Here is a 23,678-nt window from a genome sequence, read left to right on the forward strand (position 1 = left end):
ATGACATAATAATACCCCAGGTACATACCACGCAAAAACTCATTGCACCCACTACAATAGTAAGCACAATAGCAAACCCTATAAACAATACAAATATTATGCCCTCATTGGCACCCACTAAAACAACATTAAGTGCATTGATTGTTAAATGGAGAGTCGCCTTAACTAACACTAGTGGAGTTGAGGAGACCACTACGTATGGTAAAACAGTAGAACAGGCTAAAAACACCACACTTGTAAATAACACAGAATTAATCATGTTAGCAGAATTTGAAAACGTAACTGTATTACCAAGAACGACTGGCACTACGCTATGGCACTATGTCCTGATCATGGTCCTGATCACGGTTAAAACCACACTTATGCAGGATGATTCAATATATTTGCCAGAGCCTAACCAAACTAAGTACGGATGCTCTGAAAAGGAGGGCTGTCATGACTATCGAGGCGGCTTGGATAAATTCTATATGGAGCGTTGGGACAACAAAGTAACCCCAAGGGCAATAAATAAATTACAAGACATTAAGTGGCATGGATTGAGGCCAGGGGGGGACTGTTACCCCTGGAGCAACTTCAATTGTCATTCCAAAGAAGTATACATCTAAAGAATGTGCACTAGTACAACAACAGAGGTGGAGGGATGGGGAGTTTACTCCCAGCGTAGACGTGGTGTCCTTCTTCAAGTTACCAATGTGTGGTATAAGTTGCAGACTACTGTATGGCTCATGCAATTCGCACCAATATTTAGACAAATGGAAAGGTTACAGGTTTGAAGCACTGTGTGCTGAATTTAACCTCAGTACTAAACAAAGAAGTCCTCCGCTAAATTACGAGGTAGACTATGATGCAGAATACGAGTGTTTTGCAAATGGAGGTTTCGAAAATGGCAAAGGAGTTGATGTGGGTAACACAACAGTAAAATGTAATGTGACTTGGGTGTTATCTTAGTTTAAACACGCAAATAGGACACCAATATTCGTTAAAGCTCCGATATGGTATCAAAATCCAGATTTTGTAGAACAGTATTGTGAAAACATTACCATGTCCATTCCAAGATTATTCTTCCTAGGAGACCAAACACACCCGGTGGCAGATAGCTATTAGATGTGTGGGGAAGACGTGTTAACTACCTATAACTTTGGTGTATGAAGGAGTAAAAAGTATGATTGGAATAGATGAAAATAGAACAAGAGTTCGCAGAAGTTTAGGTGATTATGGACTGAAGGAAGGTGTATATTTGAATCTCATAGGCCAACCACGAGGAATTCCTGATGAATTCAAAGCGCAACATGAAGTCACAGCAGGATTTGAATCAATTTTACCTTGGATCACAGTTAACAAAAATGTTGAGTGGATAAACTATGTTTATTATAATCAACAAAGAATGATTAATTTTACGGTTGAAGGGTTTATGGCTTTAGGTGACCAATTGCATGAGACAAGTAGAATGGCATTGCAAAACAGGCAAGCTTTAGGTTGGATTTTAGTGGACAAGGGGGGTGTTTGTCACATGTTTGGCAATCAATGTTGCACATACATCCCCATGAACACAGCCCCAAGAGTTACCTTCAGTGCCATAATAGTTCAACTCCACAAATTAAAAGAAGAAATGAAGGAGAATGCGGGCAGGGACAGCTGGTCGTAGAAGAGTCTGGAGGAAATATTTGGCAACTGGGGAGCCTTAGCACTGAAGACAGGATTAACCTTGCTAACTGTGTTAGTTGTGATATTCCTGCTCGTGTGTTGCGTGTTGCCTATCATCAGAAAGTGGATCTTGGGAACTGTGTAACGATGGATGACTGATGGTGGGGAACATCAGAGGGTCTAATACGTATAGCAGCCTGGACCTGATGGACTTATGATTTTTTTTTTTACTTTTCTTTTCCTATTTTTTCTTCTTGTTACAATATTTACATATAATATGCGTCCAACATCTACCATACAGACGTGTAAAAATGTTGCAGACCATATACTGTTTAATGCAAATTCTGCAAGAATGGAAGCACGGTTGGTAGCACTGTTGCCTTGCAGCAAGAAGGTCCTGGGTTCGATTCCTGACCGGGGGTCTTTCTGCATGGAGTTTGCATGTTCTCCCCATGCATGCGTGGGTTCTCACCGGGTACACCGGCTTCCTCCCACAGTCCAAAGACATGCCTGTTAGGTTAATTGGTCACTCTAAATTGCCCTTAGGTGTATGAATGAGTGTGTGCATGGTTGTTTGTGTGATGGACTGGCGACGTGTCCAGGGTGTATCCTGCCTCTCGCCCATAGACTGCTGGAGATAGGCACCAGCTCCCCCGCGACCCACTATGGAATAAGTGGTAGAAAATGACTGACTGACTGGAAGATATTACCATCATGTTTTGTATTGGAAGTTATTATGTCCAATGATGTATTTTGTTTTCAATTATTCATATGTGCTTGGGAACTTGGAGCCATGATGGCCGGAAATCCAGTGGGACCCCAGTGGGACTCCAGTGGGTTCGGGGACCACGCTTACGTTGTGCGTGGACTCAGAGACTTATGGACAGCGCTTGGGGACCCTGAATCAGGACTAATGTGATGGCAGAACAATAAAGTTGCCAAAGACTGACCTAGGAAATGTGGAATTGCTCGGAGCATGGAGTCCACATGAGGACGCAGCAAAGGACTTAATGGATGTGTTGCCATGTTATTGTACGTCATCCTATGTTATAATATCAATGTTCTATGTAGTTGGATTTGCTGAAGGAATGTTCTGAATCATATTAATCCATTTATACTTGCAAGTTGTGATATTCAGCGATAGAGGTTTGACATGACCAATGTTCTCCGTTACAAAGGTTTGGTAATAGGAATGACAAAACAGGACCTAATTGGCACTAATGGTTAAATAGGTGGTAACTACACATTTTAGATTTGAAACAGAGATCTCTCGTTCAGATTGGCCGAGAATGAGATTTCTCTATGGCCTCCAGATGTTTTTCCCCACCTTTTAGGACGGGTGGGTTTTTCGATTGGTGTGCCGTAAGCCGACCTGAAGGTCTCCTTCATCGACACGTAGCTTGTGAATTTGACTGACAAGGATGTTTCCATGGGTGAGTTGATGAGATGTGTTCCTGAAGGAGACTTTTGGGAAGAACTATAGAGTAGCTGGATTTGGTCTAATTAGTGAATAGGTTTAGTTTATCATAGTCTAACACAGTTAAAATAATGTGCGCATAGGAACTTTAAATAGGATCATAATTGATTAGTTGAACCCGAAATTTCAGACCTAAACAAGAACAATCATTTGGAGTTGTTTATTAATTTTGTACACAAAGTAATTTCACTACTTTTCATAATCGTTCACACTTTTTTCCTTGTATTCACTTATAAACATCACTTATACTCACAGGATATTTACAATATGAATATAAGATCTCTCTCAGCTGTTAATTAGATTGAAAACCTAATTAAAGGGGAGATATATGTGGAAGCTTAAAGCTTTGTTTGATTAGACTAAAAAGTACGGGGGTTGGACAATGAAACTGAAACACCTGTCATTTTAGTGTGGGAGGTTTCATGGCTAAATTGGAGCAGCCTGGTAGCCAGTCTTCAATGATTGCACATTGCACCAGTAAGAGCAGAGTATGAAGGTTCAATTAGCAGGGTAAGAGCACAGTTTTGCTCAAAATATTGAAATGCACACAACATTATGGGTGACATACCAGAGTTCAAAAGAGGACAAATTGTTGGTGCACGTCTTGCTGGCGCATCTGTGACCAAGACAGCAAGTCTTTGTGATGTATCAAGAGCCACGGTATCCAGGGTAATGTCAGCATACCACCAAGAAGGACGAACCACATCCAACAGGATTAACTGTAGACGCAAGAGGAAGCTGTCTGAAAGGGATGTTCGGGTGCTAACCCGGATTGTATCCAAAAAACATAAAACCACGGCTGCCCAAATCACGGCAGAATTAAATGTGCACCTCAACTCTCCTGTTTCCACAGGGTCAATATACACGGCCGGGCTGCTATAGCCAAACCTTTGGTCACTCATGCCAAAGCCAAAAGTCGTTTCAATGGGGCAAGGAGCGCCAATCTTGGGCTGTGAACAATGTGAAACATGTATTGTTCTCTGATGAGTCCACCTTTACTGCTTTCCCCACATCCGGGAGAGTTACGGTGTGGAGAAGCCCCAAAGAAGCATACCACCCAGACTGTTGCATGACCAGAGTGAAGCATTGGGGTGGATCAGTGATGGTTTGGGCTGCCATATCATGGCATTCCCTTGGCCCAATAGCTGTGCTAGATGGGTGCGTCACTGCCAAGGACTACCGAACCATTCTTGAGGACCATGTGCATCCAATGGTTCAAACATTGTATCCTGAAGGTGGTGCCTTGTATCAGGATGACAATGCACCAAAAGGAGGCCCTACACCATACTAATAAATTATTGTGGTCTAAAACCAGGTGTTTCACTTTCATTGTCCAACCCCTGTAAGTCATTATTGTTTTTACCACTATAAGATGAATTCTGTGAAGAATTGTTCACTCTGAGTAAACATGCAAGAATTCTGATAATAGATTACATTAGGGAAAAGTTTTTGGCATGGGATTAATGGGCTTGTTATTGCAGGATATCTTGTGATATGCTGGCCCCTGCCAGGTCAATTTGACCTGATAGGTTGCATCCAGATAAGTGATGCAATTGTTAGTGTAAAACTGTCACGTACGCCAATTTGATGTTTTCCAGATGTTTGGCTAAATGTGTATTCCCGGAAAAAGTAGAGAAAAGCAATGTTGAAGGTACCAAGAAGGTTTACGTAAATGAGTATGATGATGTCAATTGGTCAGGATGCAATACAATACACACCAATGTTTTGTATCTGTATAAAAACCGTCCTGTAGGAACCGAGGGCAGGGAGACTTCTGGAATTTTTGATGAAGATGATTCTGTGCGTTTTTTGAAGAATAAAAGTTCCCTCCTGTGAGGGCTGTTTTGAGAGAGAATTTCTCTGAGTTCTGTTTTGATTATTTTAGCTCAGTGATCAGACCGCCCGCTCCTAAAAACTCATTGTCTGGTTAGGTGGAGCGGGACGTGATTATACGGAACAAAAGTGAAAAAAACTAATTGTTTTTTAATAAAAATGTGAAGTCCAATACCATTTTGTGGCTGCATCTTAATACTTCTTATTTCTTCTATCAAGAAGTCCGGGGCTATTCAGAAAACATCCGGGGCTTCAGCCCCGGAAACTCAGGTTTAACTACGCGCCTGGGATCCATCATGTTGTATTGGAATGTTTTATTACACACAGTTTCAGCATTTTGTCTTTGTTTCCTGTAGCTAACAGAAACCTACGACACAGTGTGACACTCTTTATCTGAGTTTTAATCTATTTAGCATAAAACTTAATCTGAATTTTAAAAAATATGTTCAAATAAAATGAAAGAACAATTTTCTTTGTGACTATATAACCACATAAACCTTTATCTATAAATCCAAATGACTATTTTTAAATCATATGAATAAAAAGAGAAAGATATGTATTCCTTACAAGTCATGTTCAAGGATGATAGCAATGCGGTGCATGTGTAACCATCTCTGCCAGAAGTTTGTGTCCATAGACAGGATCGGTTTCCAGTATGATGCAAACTGAGACTGAGATGGGTCTTTGGATCCACTGTGCTGCAAAGACAGAACCTGAGGAAGGAGGACATAGTTTATATACACACACACAGAGTTTTTGCTTCCAGCTTTATTATTATAAGATAAGATGTGCACACTAGGATATGTGGAATGGCTGGAAGCGATCACACTTTTCACTTGGGGGCCAGAACCCAGGTCTGCCCACATTTAATCAATATTACAGAAACATTACAGAATGAAAGAAAAAACAATTAGCAAATACAATCATATATAGCCACTTATTAAACTACAGCTCACAGCGTCTTTTTATTTTTGCAATGTTATTTAATCACATGCATAGAAAAGGTTTTTTATGTTAGCCATCCTTTAACAATGGTAAAAAGACAGGCTAATCTTATAAATAGGTGAAATCATATTGGTCAGGTAGATTGGCGTCACTAATGTTATGTTAGGCCATTACAGTCAGTTCCAAAGTCCCTACCAAACTAGTAAAAATGTTCTCTTCCCTGGTTCCTGGGCCCACATTAGAATATACTACCCCAGCAGCTCCTCATCAAATGTAGCAGAAGTTGAATGGTAACGTGAATGGTACCGGCCTATCAATTCTAACACGGCATGTTGAAACCAGGAAAACATGCAGGACAGTGTGCCCCTAGGAGTGTATTCAGAAAACACATCACAGTACCGGAGTCGTAGAGCCAGGAGGGATGTAGAATAGAGGGACTCCGTTTTTGGTGCTCTCTGGAATCATGTAGTTCTCAGGAATTGAATTGAATGACTGCAGATGCACCAACATCTGATCAGTTTGGTTGATGCTGGGAAAGACAAACATGTCAATGTATTTTAATTAATTAATATCTAAAACAACAGCCCATTGTGCTGTGGAATGTCTCAGGGGAAACATTGAGAAGCAGTACCTCTGAAGTGTGTTCCAGAAGCGGCGGATGACAGAAGTGCGGTATGGACTGGTAATGGGCTTCCGTTGTGTGCAGCTGATATCATGCAGGATGTCATAGCTGCCTTCCATTGTCACCTCCACCTTAGTGCTTCTGTTGGATAGGTCCAAAGGCCAGGTGGCAGCTGCTAGGTATTCGATATGCATGTTGTGTTTCCATAGCAGAGCCAACTTCACCTCCAGCTGGGTCCCTCCTAAAGGAAACAAGAGGATATGTTATACTCCAGCACCTTGGTGAGACCTCTGCTCTTTTAAATGTGACCACTGAAAACTGGGACTTTTACCTTTGGTGAGGCTGATGTCTCTGATGGTGTAGCCTTCTCTCAGTCGCACTGAAACTACACTGATTAAATGAGCATGGACTTCTTTCTCTGTGTGCTTCTTCCTCCGCATGACCAGGGCAGGGTTACCGCTGGCTGACACTAGGTGCTCATTGAACAGTTTGTCCTGGGAAACTACAATGACATCAATGATTTAGAGAGTTTCTTCATCTTCATTTAAGTCAAACCATGTCTCTCTGTGGCAAAGTTCAGCTTGTCTGACAAGTTTTTTTGGCTTTTAACATAGGCTGGGCAATACAACAAATATCTTTGATCAATGTTGCACATTGTGTCATGTGTGACCTCTGAAGTAACAGTACTGTGACTATTCAAGTATCAGTTTCTAAAGCATCCATTGATCTTCTGCATTTAATTCTCTGGATGCTCTAGAGATGTTGAAGACAGAACTGAATTTTTTATTGTCAAACTAAGAAATATTTTGTGCATGCTCAGAGAAGTGAAGGAACCCAAACACTGTCTTGGACATTGAGGAGCACACTGCATTCTTAATACAGCCTAGAAGACTTCACCAAGAACGGACGAAGATAATCCACCTTCTTCCTGATTTTTTAACAAGATAGTGCAGTCAGAGGGATATGAGGGAGTATTAGGGCCAGGCTAAGAGAATTTCTTTTTTGAAATTACAAGAAAAAAGTCGTAACATTACGAGAAAAAAAGTGATGACAGCTCCCTTTCCACAAAACAAGCAATTTCTTTCAAGTCTGTGTGGTCCTTTCTTTAAAACAGACACAGTCATATGCACAATTGTTTCAAAGTCCTGATACAAGTAATAATTTGATGCTGATGTGCTAAAAGATTAAGAATATCCTTATTTGTAAAAATGATACTAGTATAACTAGTTTAACTTCACAAGATGCTCAATATTCCTCATTTGAACACGTGGAAAACGTGGAGTTCTCAAAAATTCTGTCTTTATTTTTATAAAATTCCAAAATTCCATCTCTTAGCCTGGCCTTAATACTCTGTCATAGAGGGGAACATTAGCAAGCTTTAATGAGACTGTCTCTACTGGCTGATTTCACATTGGCTGTCTGTTTTGTCTATAACAACTACTTCACCTTCAGGTTTTATCAAATTATACAAATTATATGCTCATAATTGTCATTCATTCTTAAGATGGAAGTATTTAGAAGAAAAACCTATATCGAATTTAGAAATCTTCTCAACTGGCAACAAAAACACCAACTGGCTTTAAGGCATTCTTTTGGATTATTAAAAAAAAAGAATAGTAAAATATTGCAGTTAAAATAACTAGTAATTATAATGAAATCAAAATTTTGATTACATTTTTTTTTTCATGAATCCCAAAAATAAATTAGAAGTTGTACCATCTCTAATTTTCCAAGTTTCTTTAAATGTCATTTAGGTGATGATGGGGCAAGAAGGATCTCCTGTAGCAACCTGTGTTTTAGAAATTTGAGGACGCCTCTGATGAAAACACACTGGTGCTGTAATACAGCCCTTTGAAGAAGGTGCTAAGGACTGCCCATCATGTTTCTTATTTTATGAAGCATCCTTGTACATTTATCTCTAGAGGCTCCAGAACAAAGCCGGTCTTATTATCTTAAAGCTTTTTAAAGTTACTGGCTCTGAGCTGATGGCAGGAAAGACTGCACTTTCCACAACAGACTAATGGAATACATGCAGGCCTTTGGCAACAAACACTGAATGACCTAAGCTTCCTCAAAAAGTAGAGACTGTCCAGCTCCACAGTTGCATCTCCAATCCAGTCTGTTGTGCAGTTGAACATCAATATATTTATAATCATCCAATCCTTCTCCCATTATGAAATAAGTCTAAGATAATTCTGCTTCTCTTAAAATCTCTAATCACCTCCTTCATCTGGTTCACATTCAAGGTACGATGATTGTTCCCACAACATAGCACAAAAATTTATTAATTTTGTTTTTTTTGGGAGGGGCGCTCGTGAGTAGCGTATGGAGCAGACACGTTTTCATTATAATTCTTATTATGAACGGATATATGACTTTGTTCCGGTTTCTTTCCACATTGACTAACTGCTCTGAAGCTAAGGATGACAAAACCAAAAGCTAAAAAGGGAAAGAAGCAGGAGAACGTTCCAGATGAGGCTGATGGGCAACATGTGCCTGAGCTAGCTAAACAAGCAACAACAACATTGGGAACTGAGCTAGCTTGTGAGCCTGATGTAGGGTCCTCAGTCATTCTTTTTGCAATAAGTAACATGAGTACAACAATTATAGACAGATTTAATGACTTAGAAGCATCGCTTCCACTCAGGCATCGCTATTGAATCTTGGTGCTCGAATTGAGGAGGTAGAAGATGCCAGCTCCGACCAGCTCCGCCTCTCACATGTTGAGCAGAAGCTCAGTAAGATGCAGGCAGAGAATGAGGCGCTCTGCACAAAAGTGATTGACCCTGAAGCTCATTCCAGACAGCAGAATATTAAATTCATCGGATTGCCGGAAAAGATAGAGGGTGGTCGCCTGACTGAGTTTTTGATTAAGTTTATTCCGGAGCTGCTGGGCATTAATAACTTCTCCACACCGCTGGAGGTGGACTGTGCGCACTGACTGGGGAGCAGGTTGCCAAACGAGGACACGCCTCCGCGCGTAATGATAGCACGGATCCACTATTTCCAGACGAAAGAGATTATCCTACATTTGGCCCACCAGCGGTTTCAACCCCGCTACAAGGACAAGCCGGTCTACATCTTCCCTGACTACCCGGTGGGGGTTTTGAGGCAACGGCAGGCCTTTGACACCTTAGGGATGCAGCTCCGAGATGCAGGCCGAAGGTGCAGTTTCATATATCCAGCACTTCTTCGCATCACCCATGGCTCTACTGATAAGACATTCTCCTCTTTAGGGGGATTTAGAGGTTGTCGCAGAAACTTTACAAAAGCTCTGATTATCTGGTATGCGTTTTTGTTTATGTGATATGTCTTCAGCTGTTGTTTCTGACAATTTGAAACATGTAGTTGTGCAGCCTCTAAATAAGAAACCAACTTTGGATCCTACTGTTCTGGCAAACTCTAGACCCATCTATATTTTTAGCAATTGACTCTGGTGACTGTGTTGTCCTGGTGCTGTTAGATTTATCAGCTGTTTTTGACACAGTCGACCACAGAATTTTACTTTCCCGTTTGGAACAGTGGATGGGCATTGGTCATATAGATGTGGATTGGTTTAAATCTTATTTGGCCAAGCATACTTTTTGTGAATGTCTTGATGGCCATATGTCCTCCTCTACTCAACTGTCATGTGGTGTCTAGGCCCTCTCCTTTTCTTGTTGTACCTCCTTCCTCTTGGCTCTATTCTTAAGAAATATGGGATTGCTTTTCATTGCTATGCGGATGACACGCAGATTTATGTACCACTAAAGAGATTTGAAGGCTTGGATGGCACTAAACTTCTTAAAACTTAATAAAGATAAGACAGAGGTAATGTTTTTTGGCAGATCCAGTGAAGATTCCCTGACCAATGTTGGCTCCTCAGCCAAGTATGTCAAGCCGGTCATTACAAACTTAGGGGTCAAGATGGATGCTGGTCTTAAGCTTGAAGCTCACATTACAGCTGTTGTAAAATCCAGCTTTTTTCACTTAAGGCAGCCAAAGTAAAACCCATTCTTTCTAGACAGCACTTTGAAACTGTTATTCATGCATTTGTGACCACGCGGCTAGACTACTGTAATGCAGTTTATATAAGAGTTCGTGATTCGTGCATTTTCCAAGCTTAGAGGGTACAAAATCATGTCTTTTATCGGGTACACGGAAATTTGACCATATTTCCCGTTTTAGCTTCTTTACACTGGTTGCCAGTACATTTTAGGATTCATTTTAAAATCCTTTTATTTGCTTTTAGAGCTCTTAATGGCCTTGCCCCACCATTTTGTCTGAGCTGTTACATCTTTACACACCCTTCCATTTCCTTAGGTCAGCTGACCAGTGGATTCTGAGGGTGCCAAAGACAAAGCGCAAGCTCAGAGGGTACCGTGCTTTTTCTGAAGCAGCTCCAAAGCTATGGAAGGATCTTCCTTTGGACATAAGACAGGCCTCTTCACTTGCTGTTTTTAAATCCCTCAAGACCCATCTCCGTTCTTTGGCACAATCTGAGATGTTTGACTTGGTTTTATTGTGTTTATATTTTAATAATTTTATTACGGCTTTTATATTTCACCTTCTCCACTTTATGACTGTATTGTATTTTATGATTGTGTATAGCACTTTGGTCCTGTGGGTGTTTAAAGTGTTTATAAATAAAATTGGTATGGTATCATTTAAACCGGAATTGGTTTTTTTTGGGTAGTTTGAGGTTTACTTTTAGTGGATGAGAGTAGGTGGAGGAGCCTTTGTGGGAAGTAATATTTGTTTGGCCTGTACAGCCTGGCTACCTCTATTTGGGTATGTGCAATTTTCACTCTCACTTTGCTTGGAAAAGTGGGATGGGGGGCGGTGGGTGATGTTCTTACAGTTCTCTTTGTTTAAGGCAGCTGGGCCAACCAGGTTTTTCAGTCTAGTTTTTCAAGTAAGGCTAGACGTGTGGCGATCCTGATTTGTAAAACGGTCCCATTCAGGCATATTTCTACAGTGACGGACCCAAATGGCAGATATATCTTGGCGACTGGTTATATACATTCATTCCATGTGACACTTTTTAATATATACAACCCAAATTTTGATGACCCTAACCCTAACCCTTTCACAAAATATTTGGTCTGTTGCCCGACCTGTCTGACACACATTTAATTTTAGGATGTGATTTTAACTGTGTACTCGACACCCACATGGACGGAATGTATGGACGGAACTTGAACGTATATATATACACACGTATATATATATATATATATATATATATATATATATATATATATATATATAAATATATACAGGGGTTGGACAATGAAACTGAAACACCTGGTTTTAGACCACAATAACTTATTAGTATGGTGTAGGGCCTCCTTTTGCGGCCAATACAGCGTCAATTCGTCTTGGGAATGACATATACAAGTCCTGCACAGTGGTCAGAGGGATTTTAAGCCATTCTTCTTGCAGGATAGTGGCCAGGTCACTACGTGATACTGGTGGAGGAAAACGTTTCCTGACTCGCTCCTCCAAAACACCCCAAAGTGGCTCAATAATATTTAGATCTGGTGACTGTGCAGGCCAAGGGAGATGTTCAACTTCACTTTCATGTTTATCAAAACAATCTTTCACCAGTCTTGCTGTGTGTATTGGTGCATTGTCATCCTGATACACGGCACCGCCTTCAGGATACAATGTTTGAACCATTGGATGCACATGGTCCTCAAGAATGGTTCGGTAGTCCTTGGCAGTGACGCGTCTATCTAGCACAAGTATTGGGCCAAGGAAATGCTATGATATGGCAGCCCAAACCATCACTGATCCACCCCCATGCTTCACTCTGCGCATGCAACAGTCTGGGTGGTACGCTTCTTTGGGGCTTCTCCACAACGTAACTCTCCCGGATGTGGGGAAAACAGTAAAGGTGGACTCATCAGAGAACAATACATGTTTCACATTGTCCACAGCCCAAGATTTGCGCTCCTTGCACCATTGAAACCGACGTTTGGCATTGGCATGAGTGACCAAAGGTTTGGCTATAGCAGCCCGGCCGTGTATATTGACCCTGTGGAGCTCCCGATGGACAGTTCTGGTGGAAACAGGAGAGTTGAGGTGCACATTTAATTCTGCCCTGATTTGGGCAGCCGTGGTTTTATGTTTTTTGGATACAATCCGGGTTAGCACCCGAACATCCCTTTCAGACAGCTTCCTCTTGCGTCCACAGTTAATCCTGTTGGATGTGGTTCGTCCTTCTTGGTGGTATGCTGACATTACCCTGGATACCATGGTTCTTGATACATCACAAAGACTTGCTGTCTTGGTCACAGATGCGCCAGCAAGACGTGCACCAACAATTTATCCACTTTTGAACTCTGGTATGTCACCCATAATGTTGTGTGTATTTCAATATTTTGAGCAAAACTGTGCTCTTACCCTGCTAATTGAACCTTCACACTCTGCTCTTACTGGTGCAATGTGCAATCAATGAAGACTGGCTACCAGGCTGGTCCAATTTAGCCATGAAACCTCCCACACTAAAATGACAGGTGTTTCAGTTTCATTGTCCAACCCCTGTATATATATATATTATTTTATATATATTATTATAAGAATAATAATATAATATATATATTTTTTATTTTATTATTTTTTTTAAAGCATATAGTTAAGATTTATACTGAGCTATCTTTGTAGTTATACTGTAGGCTCAGGGTGCTGGAGGACACACTGACCACCTTTTTCTCACTCTTATACCTCCACCTGTATTCTACAATTGTTCATTATCTGCAGTTATTTTTATTCTTAACTTTATTTCTCTTTGTTTTTTGTCTTCATGGAAATACGCCTGCCCGGGGTTTCTGTTTACTTGTTACATATTCTAGGAGGGGACTATTGGCTGAGCTACTGATGCCAATACCTTCATGCTCTATTTTTATAGATGATACACTTGGCTCTGTCTTTCAGTGTTTAACCTTGACTCTCTGCTAAACACATCAAATGAAGGCGTGGTTGCAAACAGTGTGTACTATTTTCATCCTTTAGATTTTACAACTGGCTCAAAGGTCTTATGTTTAGTTTGATGAGCTATATTAACTATACTTTTCCTTTAACAGAGAAAGTACTCTTAGAACTTCTGTGTTTTGTGTGTATGCTCTGTTTTCACAAACTCTCAGCCAGTTGGGGCTCAGAGCCAAGTGCTACAGGTGATTTCTTCCTGTTAAATGGAAGTTCTCTTCTTCATTGTTGTCACATGTATGCTTAGTATGAGGGATCGCTGCAAAGTTTCATTGCAGTCGACTGCCCACTGTTGCTACATGCTTATTCAGGAGGACAGATTGCTGCAAAGTCAGAGACTCAATGCTGTCGGCTGGATTTCTTTACATAGAAAGACCGAGTATGTTAAAGATTACTAAAATTACAATACAATCTTTGAAGGATTTTGGAATCAGGAGAGGATAACTTGGGCATAGCTGTTGCAAAAACAGAAAATGTTCCTACATCCACAGTCAACATGATTACGAGTAAAGATATTAAACACCTTGCCTCACATACATTAAATAGTTTGGCAACCATAGATGTGTAGTTGTCTCACCACAGACGTATTCTGAGTTCATAGACTCCGGGTTCTTGAGGAAGGAGTAGGTTAGGAAGGCCCTGTGGTAGGCATTCATCTCCTGGTTGCTATCGTCAACTTCAGGGCAAATGGGCAAATAGGATCCAAATGTGGCTAAGGAAATGAACTTCATAAGTTCTACATTTGGGATGTAGCCAAAACTACAGTCATACGAGTACGAACCGCCAACCTGGAAAGGTACAGCCACAAGTTAAAAGAAGCAATCAAGCAAGATTATAAAAACACAGTTGTCATAGAATAACTCTTAACAGTGGAAAAAAGCTCTTAGTAATTTAGAAGTTAAGCCTAATATTACCCCTGACAGATTTAGAGCTAAAAATTATCTTTATTGAACCAAAAAGTTTGTTTCCGATAAGAAATTAGACAGGCATCTCTCAAAAGATAATAAAACTACATAAAATGAGTATTAATTTGAAAAAATGAATTTGTTTTTAGGGCTGCATGATGGAGCAGTTGATAGCACTTTTGCCTTGCAGCAAGAAGGTCCAGGACTCAACTCCAGACAATGGGACTTTATGCAAGGAGTTCGCATGTTTTTCCCTTGCATGTGTGGGTTCTCATTGGGTACTCTGGCTTTCTCCCACAGACCAAAAACATGAATTTTGGGTTATTTGGTCTCTCTTTATTGCCCTTTGGTGTGAATGGGTTTCTGCATGGTTGTTTGTCCAGTACGTCCAGACTGGCAACCTGTCCAGGGTGTACCCCACCTCTTGTCTGTAGACTGCTGGAGATAGGTACCAGCTCCCCCCAACCCTGTACAGAAGAAGCGGGTATAGAAAATGCGCCATTCCCTGGGCCTCCTCCCATTGGGACGAGGCATCCGATACAGATGCCCAAGCCCCCTAAACTGACTCCTCTCAAAGTGAAGGAGCAGCGACTCTCCTCCGAGCTACTCCCGGATGACCAAGCTCCTCACCCTGATTCCACGGGGGTGCCTGGCCACCCTGCTGAGGAAGCTCATTTCAGCCTCTTATATCTGGGATCTCGTTCTTTCGGTCATGACCCAAAGTTCATGCCCATAGATGTGGGTAGGAACACTAGTAAATCGAAAGCTTCGCTTTTCAGCTCAGCTCTCTTTTCGCCACAACGGACTGTCACAGCGCTTACTAAGGCGGCTGCACCAATCCATCTGTCCATCTCCTGCTCCATTCTCTACTCACTCGTGAACAAGACCCCAAGATACCCCAAGGCAGAAGCTCACCACCAACCTGAAGCCACCCTTTTCCAGTCTAGAACCACGGCCTCGGACTCGGAGGAGCTGATCCTTATCCCAGCCGCTTCACCCTCGGCTGCTAACCGCCCCAGTGCATGCTATAGGTCTTGGCTAGAGGGGGCCAGCAGAACCATGCCATCTGCAAAAAGGAGATACGAAATTCACTGGTCCCCAAACCAGAACTCCTCCGGCCCTTGGCTGCACCTAGAAATTCTGTCCATGAAAATTATGAACAGGACTGGTCACAAAGGGCAGCTCTGTCAGAGTCCAACATGCACCGGGAACAGGATTGACTTGGTGTTCCCAATGCTGAACAAACTCCTGCTCTGCTTGTACAGAGACCGGATGGCCCTGAATTCCATACTTCTGGAGTGCTCCCCACAGGGCACCACAAGGGACATGCTAAAATGCCTTCTCCATGTGCACAAAACACACATGTACCAGTTAGGCAAACCTCCAAGCACCCTGTAGAGGGTGTAGAGCTGGTCCAGTGTTCCACTGCCGGCACCGAAAACCACACTGCTTCTCCTGAAGCGGAGGTTAACTATCGGCCGGACTCTCCGCTCCAACACCTGGCATAGCACTTACCAGGGAGGCTGAGAAGTGTGATCCCCCTGAAGTTGGAACACACCCTCCACCACCCCGGTCTGGAAGTCTGGAGGCACTGTCCCCGACCAACACGCAATGTTAAAGAGGCGTCCTTGCGACATTCCACGTCGGGGCTTTGGCTGAGAAACATTATTGTACAGTATCTACCAATCAGAACAAACATATTGGTAAAATGAAAAGATTACAGCAGAACTAAATCTGCCATGGGTATGAACAATGTTGTCCTTTAACGAATGTTCTACATAAATCTTTCATGACATTTTGAATACAACAAAACTAATTTCAAACAAGTAAAAAAAATAAAGATACCTGAACAAAGGAACATGCAATGGTTCCACTCCTGAGCTGATTCAGCAACATTTCACACACAGCTACATCAGGAACACTTGTCACACCATCAGTGATTATAATGATCCCTAAAAGACACAGGTTCAAACAAAAAGTCTATCAAGTCATGCTTAAGACATTGTTCGCTTTGTATGAAAGACTGTTGCCAGTCAATGACCAATGACGCATTTGGTCAGGCTTCCTCAGAAAACCTTTTAACAATATTCTTTATAAACTGAATTTCAGTGCATCTTATAACTAGGATTGACTTGGAATATATGTAATTGAATCTAAAGATATTTATAGGACTGGACTGATTTGGCTTTATACACTGCTCAAAAAAATAAAGGGAACACTCAAACAGACATCCTAGATCTGAATGAACGAAATATTCTTATTGAATACTTTGTTCTGGACAAAGTTGAATGTGCTGACAACAGATTCACACAAAAATCATCAATGGAAATCAAATTTATTAACCAATGGAGGCCTGGATTTGGAGTCACACACAAAATTAAAGGGGAAAAACACACTACAGGGTGATCCAACTTTGATGTCATGTCCTTAAAACAAGTCAAAATGAGGCTCGGTATTGTGTGTGGCTTCCACGTGCCTGTATGACCTCCCTACAACGCCTGGGCATGCTCCTGATGAGACGGCGGATGGTCTGCTGACACACTCCAGCCACATGAGGTCTAGCATTGTCCTACATTAGGAGGAACCCAGGACCAACCGCACTGGCATATGGTCTCACAAGCGGTCTGAGGATCTCATCTCGGTACCTAATGGCAGTCAGGCTACCTCTGGTGAGCACATGGAGGGCCATGCGGCCCTCAAAAGAAATGCCACCCCACACCATTACTGACCCACTGCCAAACCGGTCATGCTGAAGGATGTTGCAGGCAGCAGATCGCTCTCCACGGTGTCTGTCACATGTGCTCAGTGTGAATCTGCTTTCATCTGTGACGAGCACAGGGCGCCAGTGGTGAATTTGCCAATTCTGGTGTTCTCTGGCAAATGCCAAGCGTCCTGCACAGTGTTGGGGTGTGAACACAACCCCCATTTGTGGACGTTGGGCCCTCATACCATCCTCATGGAGTCGGTTTCTAACCGTTTGTGCAGACACATGCACATTTGTGGCCTGCTGGAGGTCATTTTGCAGGGCTCTGGCAGTGCTCCTCCATTTCCTCCTTGCACAAAGGCGGTCCTGCTGCTGGGTTGTCGCCCTCCCACGGCCTCCTCCACGTCTCCTGGTGTACTGGCCTATCTCGTGGTAGACACAGCAAACCTTCTTGCCACAGCTCGCATTGATGTGCCATCCTGGATGAGCTGCACTACCTGAGCCACTTGTGTGGGTGGTAGAGTCCATCTCATGCTACCACGAGTGTGAAAGCACCACCAACATTCAAAAGTGACCAAAACATCAGCCAGAAAGCATAGGTACTGAGAAGTGGTCTGTGGTCCCCACCTGCAGAACCACTCCTTTATTGAGTGTGTCTTGCTAATCGCCAAAGATTTCCCCCTGTTGTCTATTCATTTGCACAACTGCATGTGAAATTGATTGTCAATCAGTGTTGCTTCCTAAGTGGACAGTTTGATTTCACAGAAGTTTGATTTACTTAGAGTTATATTGTGTTGTTTAAGTGTTCCCTTTATTTCTTTGAGCAGTGTACTTCTGTGTACAAACTGGATCTGTATAGTAAATCATTTGAGATTACTATTTGTTGTGAATTTGAGCAATATATCTAAAAAAAACTGAATTTAATTCAGTTAAACTGAATTGAGGATAGAGTAGAATAGAATAAGAGTTGAAAAAGTACTGGATATTGAAACTCTTGTTTGTTAAACTGATAGATGTCTAACAAGAATTGGCCATAATAAAAACAATTCAATGTGAGATTTAACATTAGGTTAACATATGACAAAATCCCTAATGTGTTAGGTGTTTGCAGAGTCAACTATTTCTGGTGGTCATTTTCAATTTTTTTCCAAAATCAGATATGAAATTAAAAATGTTACAGTTAGTTCAACTGGTAGTTGGATTTTTAGTGTAAGGACAAAGCTTAATCTAGATATGCTAATGAAATTAATTAAGACATACAAACTTCATTCAAGACATTAATAGTTTAAATCATGATAGTGAAATTATAAACAAGCAAACAGAGGAAACATCTGGTTAAAAAATTTAATACATTAGTACTATGGTGGTCTACATGATATAACATCTATTTAACGTCATAAAGTATTAAGAGAATTTGGGAAAACAGTAGATTATAGTAAATTCATTGGGTATAAGCAATTGCAGGCAATAGTATTGAAAATTCTAAAAAAGATTTTTTTTTAAACGCTGGAGGAAATATTGAAATTAAACAAGAAAAAACAATGCAATCCCTGATGTCTATGGAGTTATTTAAAACATTTGTGGTATTCAATCATGAGGAAATAGCCATTCGTGATTAAAAAAGGAAATGCATTTGTTGATGTGCACAGAAATAAGATAACAGATTAGGGGAACAAGGGCAAGAAAAATACAACACTGTCTTAGAATTTTTACAATGTATTGAGAATCAAGATGATTATTTAAATTGCATATTTTCAGTTAATTAAAAAGATCTGTACATAAAGCAAAAATCACATGTCTAGAAGAAAAAAACACTTATGTTGAAAAACTTAGGTGACCGCCCATTTCCTGTTTTGTTGCAATTATAGGACACAAATTAGTTTAAAGGCAAATGAATGGAAACAGCCTATTATAAGTTCCAATAAAAAAGCATGGTCAAAATCAAACTCTTCCAAATAATTACAATAGCTATTGCATTAGCCTCAGCAAAATAATGGAAAGAATAATACAAGTTTTTAATTTTTATTTACAATTAAATAATTAGCTTTCTTGCTACCAGAATAGGTTTACATGGGGTAGAATCACCTTAAATCAAATAATTTATTTATAGTTAAGTTATAAGAGAAGCTCAATTTTATAAATAAATATTTGCACAGAAAAAGCTTAGGATCAATTATGGAGATAAGGATTTCTACCTTAAAAATTGTAAGCATACAAGTAAACTGATTTAGATAGATAAAACATTTATTGATTGTAGGAAAATACAAGGACTAATAAATGTTTTTTCTGTAACTGTACCTGTTGAAAATGAACCAGTGGCAGGAATACTTCTAATCTAAAGAAGCACCTGGTTAAGCATAAGATCAAGGCTGAAGAGATCATTTTCGACAGCCTCAGATCTACAGCTACAACTCCTGCTTTCGGCACTGTTAGCACGCCTGCATCTGTTAGTGACTCATCATCTGTAGCCAGCAACAAGGGGAAATAAATTTTTGAAACAATTGAGATGTTGCAAAACAAACAGCTAGATGTTGTTTTGATAGATTCTGTAAAGTTTATTTATTGAGAAATAAATATGTTATATTGAAAAACTTTTGAGATTTTATTATTAAAACAAATTACCATTGATTACCACATAAACACAAAAAAAGTACAGAAAACTGTATCGTATGTATGCATGTTCAAATGTGAAATGTGAAAAGCACCCATCCCTAGCTTTGACTCCATGAAGCTGGCAATGCCAAGGCAGTGGAGGATAGAATGGGTCCAGTTTTTGAGTGGTAAAGTGATGTTAGAAGCATCATTGCCAACATAGACTAACATTAGCCCCTTTTCCATCCATTGTCCCAAGATTTAACGCCCCAGGATTTGTTTCACCTAGGTAATTGAAATCCCAGGGAATTGTGTACTTTTTTCTTCCATTGCCCTGTATTTATTTGTAAGTCAGCCTAATGACATAGGGGAAGTTGTGAGGAAAGTGCAATACACCTTCAGTATTACTCCTTTACTCTATTTAAAAGTCTATTAGCTAATACGTTATCATTGTCAACTGCTACCTAATAGAGGATGAGCAGCTTAAGAATTGCACAGTTGATTAATTCCTTCCATTATTCCTTAAGTTGCACTGGATCCATAAGAAGGAAAAGTTTAAATCATTATTTCACATTTAATTTTTACCAACCTGCATCTTGAGTTGCTGCTTTAGGATTAATTTACAATAATTACTAAACACTGATTAACACAATCATTTTTCTTTTATTAACATCAGGTAAACTCAAATCAGATGACTACAGAACATGTTTTTAGTAAAACTTTTATTTATTAGTTTGAAAAAAACCTACAGAACATTTCAAAGTACGTTCATTTGTGATAAACTGACTCCACAGAAAGTTGTAAGGCTAACCTTTTCGCTTAAAAACATCTAATAACTACTTTTTGTGACAAATTAATGGTATACAAATGATCTATTTGTATACTAACCAATGCCATTACTACAGCTGCTGATGCCATGCCTCGCTGCACAAAACCCAGCCCCTTTAACAAATCCTGGGAAAAGCTAAAAAGACATACTCCAGACCAGGACCATTGACCTGTGAAAGTAAAGCCCTGGGAAAGTGAAATTACCCGGTTCAATTTGTATCGAAATGCGAAGTGGTCTTTCCAAAGGCAGGGGCTTTATACAAGCAATGAAAAAGGGGTTATTGATAGCAGTAACAAACCTTTGGAAAGTTTAAATTTACATGTACATTTATATTATCTCAAGTAAAGCATACGGGGGTGTGTGTCTGAGTGAGATGGTTTTATACCCGAACGCAATGTTGTGACGTAGACATGTACCAAGCTGTACCGTCTGAACCACAATGACAACTGCAGTAGCCACCGTTCAACCCAAAGAGGGCAGCACTAAGACAGTTTTAGGACAAATACTGCAGAATTAAACAAGCTCACAAGAAAATGTACAAAATTGGACAGTAACATAAAGATAAGACCCACTTTATACAGTTTTTGTGCAAAAAAAAAAACTTGATTTAGTGTTTAGTTCCAGCTTAAAGGGCTTTTAATAAAGTTGCAAAGGTGCTCATAGAGTGCTATACAAATTACCACAGCAAAAATGGTAACAGGTCTTAAGTTTAATATTAAACTTATATGGCAGAATCCTCTAGACAAAATTATTGTGAAACTGCTAGTTATAGAGTGTCATTTTTAAACCTTGAACTACTGCAATTCCTAAGCGAAATTAGTTTAGGATGAAATAATATGAAAAATGTTTGTTTCATGACATTTAGGGTTTGTTTTTGTACAGAGTCTAAGTGCTAGAAACTGGCAAATGTGAACTGGCCTCAGTATGGAGGATAGTTATACGTTCTGTGTTGTGTTTTAAAGTTAAGACATACTTTATTTAAAGGGTGGTTTTTAAACACAGATCAGCCATAATGCACCGTCAACACTCATCCATTTTAGTTCTTTTATTTATGGTATTTTAAAAGGTACAAGTTTGACTTCAAATGAGTGGTAGCAAGCTATAAGTGTCTCTTGTTAGATCCAATCGCTAACGGCTAAGGCTAGGCACATGACTCAGGTGATGGCTAGTTAAGGATCATTTATCCATAAAGGTTGTTGGTTCTTATTTTCTTAAATATTTTAATACTCCCTTAATAATGTTTCCTCAAATTATTGTACTAAATCCAGAAGGTTGTTTTTTTTTATTTTATTAAAGAAATCATTGTTTTCAATATTATTTTAATAAAATAATGTTTTACCTGATCTTGCATTGTGATTGGTGGTTTAAAGGTATACCAATTATTGTCTAAGTTAGTTCCAAGACTAAATTAACCTCATTTCCAGATCCCTCAAGATAATCCTTGGTTCTCAAACATAAGTAACACGGAATGGTAGTTTTAGTTGGATTAGTTGGATTGTTTTCTTTTGTTGCTGGTTTGTTAAATCCTGGGTGGATTGTGATAAAACTTATATTTTCGGAATCTGTGAGGTCTGTGCTGTCTGCAGATGCTGTTAGTGTGCTTGATTGTGGACTATCTGACTGACAGACCACAGTTCGTGCGCCTGCGACACTGTGTGTCAGACAGTGTTGTCAGCAACAAAGGGGCTCCACAAGGGACTGTCCTCTCTCCCTTCCTCTTCACCCTCTATACAACAGACTTCAGCTATTGCTCTGAGTCCTGTCATCTCTACAGAAGTTCTCAGATGACTCAGCTGTGGTTGGTTGTATCAGAGGACGATGAGGTTGAGTACAGGGCTACTGTGGGCAAATTTGTCAAATGTTGTGGGCTGAACCACCTGCAGCTGAATGTGACAAGGCCTAACGAACTGGTGGTGGATCTGAGGAGGCAGACTAGGATACCAGTGACCCCTGCTTCCATCCAGGGGGTCAACGTGGACATTGTGGAGGAATATAAATATCTGGGACTCCACATTGAAGAAACTGGACTGGGTCCAGAACACTGATGCTCTCTACAGGAAGGGCCAAAGTAGCCTCTACTTTCTGAGGCGGTTGAGGTCCTTCAACATCTGGCGGACCTTGCTCAGAATGTTCTATGGGTTTGGGGTTTCCAGTGCTATCCTATATGCTGTGGTATGCTGGGGCAGTAGGCTGAGGGTGGCGGACACCATAAGACTGTACAGACTCATCCGCAGCAATGACGTTGGAGTGAAGCTGGACTCTCTGATGGTGATGTCAGAGAGAAGGATCCTGTCCAAGGTGAAGGTCATCTTGGACAACGAGTCTCATCCACTTCATGACGTGCTGGCCTGCTACAGGAGCACCTTCAGCCAGAGACTCATCACACCAAAATGCACCACAGGAAATAATTTCTGCCTGTAGCAATCAGACTTTACAATGCTCAACTCTGAGTGACTTAATCACATTTTCTCTGGACTCATTTCTAGATTTATTTACAGATTAACACTAGAACTCCCAGGGCCGTCAATTTGACGGTTTTGAAAGTTTGACATGCCATAACTCTGGTTTATTAAAACTCTTCCTGGCATCTTTCTAAACCTGTGTCTTGTGTATTCCTATGTCTCTGTTTTAAAAAAATAAAGTAAATAAAAGATCTAAGTATTTCTACCTCTAACTACCACAGCCGCTATTTTGACGGCCCTGTTATTTACATTGATATTTTTTTCCCGCGGCTGAGTATACGAGCGTTGCCTAGCAACAGCCACTCTAGAACGCAGTCTGAGAAGGAGATTGTTGGCATCCTACAAATGGCTTCCAGAAGGATATTTTCTGCTCAAGAGGTATTGGAAATGCTTCAAAAATTACATGATTGTGATTCTGGGGTCGAGAGGGATTCTTACGGCTCTTGGTCAGCATTCAGTTCCAGTGACAGCGGGTCAGAGAGTGACCCTCACCTGGCTAAAAAACACAAGTCGTCCCATTAGCAGGAGGTTGTGGCACATTATTTCAAGGTAGTAAAAGACTAGCCTATGTAACAATTTTGTCATTTTAGGCTATAGTTTACAGATTGGTAAACTAATAATATATAAACTACAGCAACAGTGCCACAATCAGCGCAGATTCAGAGATAGGGAGACGAGCCAGGTGCCCAGTGCCCA

The 23,678-nt window shown here is 40.6% G+C and overlaps 1 protein-coding gene across 4 annotated transcripts in view; it reads right to left on the minus strand.

Moving 5' to 3' along the window:
• The window catches only part of szt2 (SZT2 subunit of KICSTOR complex), a 247,870-nt gene that overhangs the window by 202,086 nt on the left and 22,106 nt on the right, over window positions 1-23,678 (minus strand). For all 4 annotated transcript variants that reach the window (XM_047374204.1, XM_047374205.1, XM_047374206.1 and 1 more), the window contains exons 7-12: window positions 16,241-16,347; window positions 14,068-14,278; window positions 6,853-7,023; window positions 6,531-6,762; window positions 6,299-6,428; window positions 5,522-5,667 (exon numbers count right to left, since the gene is read on the minus strand). In XM_047374204.1, the coding sequence (XP_047230160.1) occupies window positions 5,522-5,667; window positions 6,299-6,428; window positions 6,531-6,762; window positions 6,853-7,023; window positions 14,068-14,278; window positions 16,241-16,347 (997 nt within the window). The remainder of the gene's footprint in view (window positions 1-5,521; window positions 5,668-6,298; window positions 6,429-6,530; window positions 6,763-6,852; window positions 7,024-14,067; window positions 14,279-16,240; window positions 16,348-23,678) is intronic.

The sequence above is a fragment of the Girardinichthys multiradiatus genome, chromosome 9 (assembly GCF_021462225.1).
Source record: "Girardinichthys multiradiatus isolate DD_20200921_A chromosome 9, DD_fGirMul_XY1, whole genome shotgun sequence".
Classification (NCBI taxonomy): domain Eukaryota; kingdom Metazoa; phylum Chordata; class Actinopteri; order Cyprinodontiformes; family Goodeidae; genus Girardinichthys; species Girardinichthys multiradiatus.